At 50.1% G+C, this 9,990-nt stretch overlaps 1 protein-coding gene across 2 annotated transcripts; it reads left to right on the forward strand.

Annotated features, from left to right (window-relative positions):
• The first annotated feature begins 3,623 nt into the window (after positions 1 to 3,623).
• Positions 3,624 to 7,349, forward strand: LOC110261315 (aurora kinase C). Of its 2 annotated transcripts, none has more exons than XM_021097308.2 (7): positions 3,624 to 3,883; positions 4,000 to 4,039; positions 4,282 to 4,473; positions 5,117 to 5,255; positions 5,942 to 6,090; positions 6,720 to 6,894; positions 7,054 to 7,349. In XM_021097308.2, exons 1-7 carry the CDS (start codon positions 3,856 to 3,858, stop codon positions 7,222 to 7,224), a joined length of 894 nt encoding a protein of 297 aa, XP_020952967.1. In that variant the 5' UTR covers positions 3,624 to 3,855; the 3' UTR covers positions 7,225 to 7,349. The 2 variants fall into 2 exon arrangements, with proteins under 2 accessions (XP_020952967.1, XP_020952968.1); XM_021097309.2 differs by having other exon boundaries at positions 4,003 to 4,039.
• The last annotated feature ends 2,641 nt before the right edge of the window (positions 7,350 to 9,990 follow it).

The raw sequence follows: 9,990 nt of genomic DNA on the forward strand, positions 1-9,990 counted from the left end.
ATATTTTAGCTCAACAATATATAGAAAGAGTTCCCATCGTGGCACAGTGGTTAACGAATCCGACTAGGAACCATGAGGTTGCAGGTTCGGTCCCTGCCCTTGCTCAGTGGGTTAATGATCCGGCGTTGCCGTGAGCTGTGGTGTAGGTTGCAGACGCGGCTCGGATCCTGCGTTTTTGTGGCCCTGGCGTAGGCTGGTGGCTACAGTTCCGATTCGACCCCTAGCCTGGGAACCTCCATATGCCTCGGGAGCGGCCCAAGAAATAGCAAAAAGACAAAAAAAAAAAAAAAAACCCAATATAGAAACTTTGATTCCATTACATTCTTTTACATTCTGTATTATTTTATTTTTTTTATATTTTTTGTTCATTCCCACAGCATATGGAAGTTCTCAGTTCAGGGATGGAGCCCAAGCCACAGCAGTGACAAGTCTAAATCCTTAAACATGAGCCCACCATGAGTCCAACTCCTACATTCCCTATTCTTAATATAATTGTTCTAAGTATTTTCTTGTTGTATACTTATTACCATATTGGATATTATAATTTTTCCTCAACTTTCCAGTACTTTTTTACAAAAGTCATGAGAAACATAGTCTGTTTACTTCTACTTTTATTTTCTTGTTCTTCCCCCCCCCCCTTTTTTTTTGGTCTTTCTTTTTTTTTTTATTTTTTGTCTTTTTGTCTTTTTTGTTGTTGTTGTTGCTATTTCTTGGGCCGCTCCTGCGGCATATGGAGGTTCCCAGGCTAGGGGTCGAATCGGAGCTGTAGCCACCAGCCTACGCCAGAGCCACAGCAACGCGGGATCCGAGCCGCGTCTGCAACCTACACCACAGCTCACGGCAACGCCGGATCATTAACCCACTGAGCAAGGGCAGGGATCGAACCCGCAACCTCATGGTTCCTAGTCAGATTCGTTAACCACTGCGCCACGACGGGGAACTCCAAAGCCATACTTTATTACCCAAAAAAGAAAGCTAATTCAGCTGGAGGACTGAAATCCAGAGGAAACCAAGGACAATCACAGTGATCCTGTCTTAGGGAAGTCGCACAAGACAAGCTTAAATTTTCTTTCTTTCTTTTTTTTTTCTTTTCTTTTTTTTTTTTTTTTGCTTCTTAGGGCCGTACCTACAGCATATGGAGGTTCCTAGCATAGGGGTCCAATCGGAGCTGTTGCTTCCGGCCTACACCACAGCCACAGCAACGCAGTATCTGAGCCGTGTCTGGGACCTACACCACAGCTCATGCAACACCAGATCCATGACCCATTGAGTGAGGCCAGGGGTCGAGCCTGCAACCTCAAGGTTTCCAGTCAGATTTGTTTCCGCTGCACCATGACGGGAACTCCAAGACAAGCTTAATTTAAGCTCCATCATGGAGGAATAGGTGGGAATGTCTACTCAGGGAGCTAGTTAGAGACCCAGTGCCCAGGGTTTCTTCGGATACTATAGCACATAGCAAATTCTAAACCTCCAGAAGGATAGTGTGGCGTAAGCCACCTGCTTACATGAAACACTTGGATACACTAAGCCACCCCTCATTTCTGGGCCTGGTGGAAAATCCAATATCTAACATCTCCAACACCAGCCCAGGGTGAATCCTGCAAGCTCAAAAGAATAGCAGTCTCAGGCCTGCTGTGTTGTCTTCATAGTGACTTAAATGGGACTATAATACTGATTGATTCAGGTTTCTGTACGTTGAGCATATAGAGCTTCCTACAACAGAGAGTCATACTTGGAGGTGAAAGCATTGTAACCAAAACAAAGAGTTCCCGTTGTAACTCAGCAGAAACAAATCAGACTAGTATCCATGAGGGTGCGGGTTTGATCCCCAGCCTACTCAGTGGGTTAAGGATCTGGCATTGCCATGAGCTGTGGTGCAGGCCGCAGTTGTTGCTCCAATTAAACCCCTAACCTGGGAATTTCTATGTGTGGCCTGTGTAGCCTGTGTGGCCCTAAAAAGCAAAAAAAAAACCAAAACAAAACCATACACACACAAAACCCAAAAACAAGCAAAGGATCAAGAATGCAGATGAGGCTTGGGGAGAGACCATGGTGAGAGAGAACAGGACCTGTGAAAAGTATTTGGAAGTTTCAAAACTGTTTCAAAACTGATGGGTGGCTAAACATGTATGAGTTCAGCAAGGAGGGAAAAAATGAGAGGGAGAGAAAACCAAGAGCTGCAGTGTGGGTCACAGAAACATCTCAGATCTGGTATTGCTCTGGCTGTGGTGTAGGCTAGCAGCTACAGTTCCAATCAATCCCTAGCCTGGAAACTTCCATATGCCTTAGGTGTCCCAGTAAAAAATAAAATTTTTATAAGAGCAGAAGAATTGAGTAGTATTCCCTTACAGAAAGCCAATATAGGAGTTCCCTGCTTGCCTCTCAGTTAATATGTGGCATTGTCATTGCTGTGGCACAGATTCCATCCCTGGACTGAGAACTGCATGCCGTGGCTCTGACCAAAAAAGGCAGTCACCCCAATTACCAGGTAAACTTAGGATCAACTATGGGTAACAAATGATGCTGTCGTAACTTGAGGACTAATTATTGTTTATTTGAAAATATATGTAATGGGTTCTGTCTGTCTCTACAAAAGGGTAAGTTTTCTTTGCAATCTCTTAGCAATTGTCTATGATGCACATCACATTCCGGTTTACCGTTTATACAGTAATAAACTTTTATTTTTCTACTATGCTGTGGAGAAGTTTTCCCCATTGGGAGGTGGTTTTTTGTTTTGTAGAGCCACACCTGTTGCATATGGAAGTTCCCAGGCAAAGGATCAAATTGGAACTGCAGCTCCTGGTCTATGCAATAGCCACAGCATCGACAGATCCTAGCAGTGTCTGTGACCTACCCCGCAGCTCGAGGTAACGCCAGATCCTTAACCCACTTGAAGGAGGCCAGGGATCGAACCTGGGTCCTCAAGGATACTAATCCGGTTTTTAACTGGCCGAGCCATGACAGGAATTCCTCTGCGGTTGACGTATATTCAATCTCGCCTGCGCCATGCCACTTAGTACATTAATGCTTTAGGGCAGTCAGAATTAATACATTTGTTCATTCATTCGCCGTTTCATCATCACCTCTATACACCCATCCGCGATTGCTCCCCTTCCGGTCTGGGCGGTTTTGTTTGTCTGCTTTTTAGGGGCGCACCCATGGCATCTGGGGTTTCCCAGCCTAGGGGTCTAATCCGAGCAGTAGACACAGGCGGCCTTCACCACCGCCACAGCAACGCGGGATCTGAGCCGCGCCTGAGACCTACACCACGGCTCAGGGCAACGCCAGATCCTTAACCCACGGAGCCAGGCCAGGGATCCAACAGCAAACTCAGGGTTACTAGTAGGATTCCCTTCCGATGCGCGACTACAGAAACTCCCCCTTCCGGTTTCTGGAGTCTCCCTCTGCTTTGGGGTTTGGGCTCCGGTCCCGCCTTCCGGTCTCCGCGCCCTCTCGTCATTGGTCCGGAGCCTTCAGTCCCGCCTCCAACCACGGGCGGAAGCTCCATTTCGGTTTCTTCCATTGGGCACGCTGCCCGAGCCTCAAGACATTTCACCAATGGGACTCGACCCGGAACTACCTTCTCAGCCAATGGGGTCAGAGCCGCGTTGCCCAGCCTCTTCAAATCAATTGCGGGGTCCAGCCGCCAGGAGTCTGTGGAGAGGCTGTGCCCGTCCGGTCGCTGCCCGAGGGCTGGCGTGGGAGCTCGTCGGCCTTGGAAGAGCCTCGGTCTGAGTGTGACCTCCTGCCACCCCTTCTCAGGATCACCCAGACCTGGACACACGGTCCACCCGCCTCCGGCAGGCGTCCACCTCACCACCACCTCTTCTCCTCGTGAACCGTCGAAGAGCTGTGATGAAGTCGGGCAGCGTCCAGCCCGCAGGTGAAAGGGATAGTACCAGGGCCAGAGAAAGCGGGTTGGGAAGAGAGGCCTGACGTCGGTTGTCGGGGGCGGGGGTGCACAGACGAAGGTGCTGACGTCTCTTGTCGTGTTTTCAGTAGCTGCAGCAGGCCAGACGGTTTCGAACATCCCTACCGGGTGAGCGCCTTCACCTTGTGTCTGGGAGAGGAAGGGAGATTTGACCGAGAGTTGGCGAGCAAGCTGCACGCGTGAAGTGTTGCCTCATGGGACTGACCGTTAGTGCCCCAACAGCCAGGCTGGGCCCTTGAGGAGGGAAAGGGACCCAGGCAGGGGAGAGTGCAGGAGGAAGGCGCGCAGGAGGGATCCCTGGCTCTCCACCCACCTCGGAAACAAGGGCTCTTTTCTTTCTCTCCTGTCAGGCGGCGCCTCACAATCGATGACTTTGAAATCGGGCGTCCTCTGGGCAAGGGTAAATTTGGAAATGTGTATTTGGCTCGGCTCAAGGAGAGCCATTTCATCGTGGCCCTGAAGGTGCTCTTCAAGTCCCAGATAGAGAAGGAAGGACTGGAACACCAGCTGCGCAGAGAAATTGAAATCCAGGCGCACCTACAGTAAGGACAGGCTCTGTATGAGATGCCTGTCGCGGCTCGTCTCTCTTTGTTGTTTGTTTGTTTGTTTGCTTGTTGCTTTTTAGGGCCACACCTGTGGCATATGGAGGTTCCCAGGCCAGGGGTAGAATCGAGCTGTAGCTGCCGGCCTACACCGCAGCCACAGCAACTCAGGCTCCCAGCCGGATCTGCGACCTACACCACAGCTCACAGCAACGCTGGCTCTTTAACCCACTGAGCGGGGCCAGGGATCGAACCCACATCCTCCTGGATGCTAGGTGGATTTGTTTCTGCTGCGCCACAGGAGGAATTCCCAAGCTCGTCTCTCTTGCTGTTTCTTCTTCCATCTCTAACATCTGAACTCAGCATTTCCCTTAATACTGCCCCCGCCCCCGCGTAGCTCCTTTGCTTTCACCTTGAAGATTTTTTTTCTCTGTGAGTCATCCCAGTTACACTGTGTAAATCTCCCTGTGTCAAATACCTGACTCCTGATGCCTGCTCCCTGTTTTCTCCTCACAAACTTCCAGATCACACTGTTAGTTGTTCTGGTGCCAGCACAATGTTGCCCTTATGTCACAGTCCCTTGTAATAGCATCAGGAATGGGCCTGGGGAGGACTCCTGACACTTCCTCCTTCTGTCCTCCAGGCACCCCAATATCCTTCGCCTGTACAACTACTTCCACGATGCCCGCAGGGTGTACTTGATTCTAGAATATGCTCCAAGGGGGGAGCTCTACAAGGAGCTGCAGAAGAGCCACACGCTGGATGAACAGCGGACAGCCACGGTGACGTGGGGGACTGAGGGCTCTGGGGTTCCTGCGTTTACTGTGGGCTGGTGAAGGTCACTGCTTGTGGCTGTCATGAGTGTCAAGGTTGCTTTTTGCTTTATTTCTGAATTTCGTTCTGTAAACATTTATTTATTTATTGGCTTTTGGGGTCGCACCCACGCCATATGGAGGTTCCCAGGCTAGGAGTTAAATCAGAGCCGCCACCGCTGGCCTACACCACAGCCACAGCAACGCCAGATCCGAGCCATGCCTGAGACCTACACCACAGCTCATGGCAGCGCTAGATCCTTAACACACAAGTGAGGTCGGGGATGGAAGCTGCATCCTCATGGATACGAGTCAAATTCGTTTCCTCTGAACCAGGATGGGAACTCCTCGTTCTGTAAACTTTATATAATGACTTTTACATCCTACAGCTTCACATTCGGATACTCTGATTACCCCCAGATTATTAATAAATAGTGTGTATAAGTCTGGATTATTTGATGGTAAGCAACAGAATCTAACTGCACTACCTTATGGAAAGCGACATGAAAGGCTTTGAGGGACTCCCCTGATTAAGGAAGTGGAACTGACCTAGAAATAGGAGGCAAGAGATTTGGGAGGGCTCCAGATGGGGAAGGAGGTCAGTAGTCTTTCCATGGAGGCTTCATTTCCGCACTGCTTTGGCTTGGCTCACACAGATAATGGAGGAGCTGGCAGATGCCCTGACCTACTGCCATGAAAAGAAGGTGATTCACAGGGACATTAAGCCGGAGAACCTGTTGTTGGGGTTCCGGGGTGAGGTGAAGATTGCAGACTTTGGCTGGTCGGTACACACTCCCTCTCTGAGGTAGGTCATGTGGAGGCACCCTGGGGTCCCAGTTAAGAATGATCCAGCAGTTCCCCTCGTGGCTCAGCTGAAGCAAATCTGACTAGCATCCATGAGGACACGGGTTCAAAGCCTGGCCTGGCTCTGTCTGTTAAGGATCCGACATTGCCATGAGCTGTGATGTAGGTCACAGAGGTGGCTCGGATCCCCCGTTGCTGTGGCTGTGGTGTAGTCCGACAGCTACAGCACTATTTGACCTCTAGCCCAGGAGCCTCCATACGCTGCAGGTACGGCCCTAAAAAGACAAAAACAACAACAACAACAATAACAAAAAGGAATGATCCCGCTTAGGGAGTTTGTGCTGTGGAGGCACCATTTCAATCCCCAGCCTAGCACAGAGGGTTAAAGAGCTGGTGCTGCCAAAGCTGTGGCTCAGGTTGCAGCTCTGGCTGGGATTTGATCCCTGGCCCGGGATGGCAGAAAAAGAAAAAGAGAGGGAAAAAGAAAACCAACGGGGGTTTGCACCTCCTGTGTTTGGGAGGTGAGGGCTCAGAAGCTCCTAGGTGCTCGCATGTCACAGGAAGCTGGGGGAGGAAGGTTTGCCTTGCACTGAGCCTCTGCTCGGGGCTCCTTTGTCTGCCCTCCTCTAGGAGAAAGACAATGTGTGGGACCCTGGACTACTTGCCCCCAGAGATGATCGAGGGGAGAACGTACAATGAGAAGGTGGATCTGTGGTGCATTGGGGTGCTCTGCTACGAGCTGCTGGTGGGAAATCCTCCCTTTGAGAGCGCCTCCCATAACGAGACCTACAGACGCATCCTCAAGGTGGGACGGGCACGCGTGCGGGAGATAATCGGTGGGAGCTGCTGGGCCTGCGCTGCCTGGGGCGCACACACTGCTTGTCTGCCGAAATCCGGGAGAGCGCGTACCTTGCATGGACCAAGGCAGTTCACCTTATTTCTCTTTCTTCTCTGATCTCATCAGGTAGATGTAAGGTTTCCCCCATCCCTGCCTTTGGGGGCTCAGGACTTGATCTCCAGGCTTCTCAGATACCAGCCTTCGGATCGGCTGCCCTTGGACCAGATCCTGGAGCACCCCTGGGTCCGGGCCCACTCCCGGAGGGTGCTGCCTCCAAGTACTCAAATGGTCTCCTGAGCCCTGTCCACACCTCTTCCTTTGATTGTCCATGGAGCACCCCTGGCTCTGGTATCTCATCTGTCTTGTGTTTCTTCTCTTTTAAGATGCATCATGCTAATTAATAAAAACGGAATCACTTTGTACCAGGTCTCCATAGTTCCATGACTTGGTATGTGATTGGACAGATTCCCTCTTTTTTTTTTTTTTTTTTTTTTTTCTTTTTAGGGCCGCACCCTCAGCATATAGAGGTTCCCAGGCTAGAGGTCCAATCGGAACTACAGCTGCCGGCCTACACCACAGCCATAGCAACATTGATCAGAGCCAGGTCTGTGAGCTACATCCCAGCTCACGGCAGCACCGGATCCTTAACCCACTGAGCGAAGCCAGGTTTTGAACCAGAAACTTCATGGTTCCTAGTCGGATTCATTTCTGCTGCACCTCAACAGGAAGTCCTCCAACAGTCAGATTATTAATGCCCTGTCATACAGTGGGAACTCCATGTCTTATGACTAAAAACAATTCATCGAGCGATTGCCCCGTTAATGTTATTCCCACCACCATATCCTATTCATTCTCTCAGTGTGAAACATCCAGCAGATGCAGAACCACATATCTGTGTGACCAGACCACTGACTAATTATAAACAATTCAGTTACTTCTCTGAGAAGAAAAGCCCCACAATTGCAGATCTATCTTTTAAATGCTCCAAGATGTTGGCTTGGGGTTCTGATTAGGAGTTTGGGATTAATGTAAACACTACTATACATAAAATAAGTAAACAACAAAGACCTACTGCGTAGCACAAGGAACTATATTCAATATGTTTTAATGACCTGTAATGGAAAAGAATCTGAAAAAGCATATGTATGTGAATAACAGAATCACTTTGCTATAGACCTAAGTCAATACTTTGTAAGTTATACTTTAATTTGAAAAACTTTATTTTTTTAAATGTTATGGCCTCACCCACAGCATATGGAAGTTCCTGGACTAGGGCTTGAATCTGGGCCTCAGCTGAGACCTACGCTGCACCTGGCAACTCTGGACACATTTAACCCACTGTTCCAGGCCTGGGATCAAACTCGCACCCCGGCATCAACCATTCTTAACCCACTGTGTCACAGTGAGAACTCTTAAAAATTATATTAAATCTCTTGGAGTTCCCGTCGTGGCGCAGTGGTTAACAAATCCGACTAGGAACCATGAGGTTGCAGGTTCGGTCCCTGCCCTTGCTCAGGGGGTTAACGATCCAGCGTTGCTGTGAGCTGTGGTGTAGGTTGCAGATGTGGCTCGGATCCAGCGTTGCTGTGGCTCTGGCGTAGGCTGGTGGCTACAGTTCCAATTCGACCCCTAGCCTGGGAACCTCCATATGCTGCGAGAGCGGCCCAAGAAAATGGCAAAAAGACACACACACAAAAAAATTAAATCTCTTGAGGGCACTTTTTGCACACTGTGTTTCCATTTTAATGACCATGTGTATTCTCAGCTTATTAGAAGTTGGATTTCATTTTTTCACCTTCATAGTCATGAGAAGAAAATAAAAGCAGCCACTGAGGTTACTTCTAAGACTTTGCTTAATATACTTGTAGAAGAGATGTTAGAATTACTAACATGATTTTGTTGGTTTCTCTTTTGCAAATAGGCAATGATGAGCTGGTTCAGGGTTCACCCCTGTCTATTCCTTTCTTCATCTATTCTCATTCATTTTTTTTTTTTTTTTCTTTTTTGTTTGCTTTTTAGGGCTGCACCCTCAGCAGACAGGCTAGGGGTCGAATCCGAGCTATAGTTGCTGGCCCACACCACAGCCAGAGCAACAGGGATCCAAGCCGAGTCTGCGACCTACACCACAGTTCCTGGCAACACTGGATCCCCACCCGCTGAGCCAGGCCTGGGAGCCAACCCACATCCTCAAGGATACTAGTCTGATGCCTTTGCGCTGCACCACAACAGGAACTCCTATTCTCATTCTTTTGTTAGTCTCGTCCAGCATTATGACTTGAAATAACAGGGCACGCTATCAACTCCCTAGTTTTCAAAACCAGGCAGGAACTCTCTGTCAAAGGTCAGACATGAGTTGAGTAAATATGGGAAACAAACACTTAGCGGTTCCTACAGACATCGCAAACTGCACTGCTTGACACTGGAGTCCTGAGCGTCCTCTAAGTCACCCCTTATTTGCAGCCCTCGCACCTTAGGGGAGGGCAAATCCACTCTTGGGTGCTCCACGCCAACTCCATTACTCAGTGCATCATGTGGAGGCGGCGCTGGGCCAAAAAAATGCCCAAGAGCGCCGGCTCGCTTTGCCTGCGTTGCGTGGGAAGAAGACTTCCGGCGTCCTCCTTTCCGCGGTTATTTTGACTGCTCATTTATCCGCATCCTCCAAGGGAGTCTCCACAGAGGAGAGAAGGGGCACAACAAGGACGTCCCCAGGCGAGCCAGGGGCGAGGTTTCGCGCCTTTACACCTGGCCTGACCCGACCCGGGACAAGCGGCTCCGCCTCCAGAGCCTCAGTGTCCGCAGGGGTAGAATGCACAGTCTCGGTCCTTCCCCTCGGTGCCCCGCAGCTGCGCCCCCTGTGAAGCGGCGGATCTGATTCGTGTTCTGGCTGAGTCTCCTACACCTGGGAAGAGCTCCTCCAGACCGGACGCCGCCGCTCATGGCTGGCAGAGAAAAAACCTACATTGCCCAGAAGGCTGGGCCCCGCGCCTTAGAGGCCGGCTCTGGGCCAATGACGGCCCCCGGCGGGGACATTTTTCCGCGGAGGGCGGGACTTCCGGCTTCCTT

The sequence above is a fragment of the Sus scrofa genome, chromosome 6 (assembly GCF_054392235.1).
Source record: "Sus scrofa isolate SSC_HxYL_T2T_F1_AM1 chromosome 6, Sscrofa_HxYL_maternal_Yorkshire_Landrace_v2.0, whole genome shotgun sequence".
Taxonomy (NCBI): Eukaryota; Metazoa; Chordata; class Mammalia; order Artiodactyla; family Suidae; genus Sus; species Sus scrofa.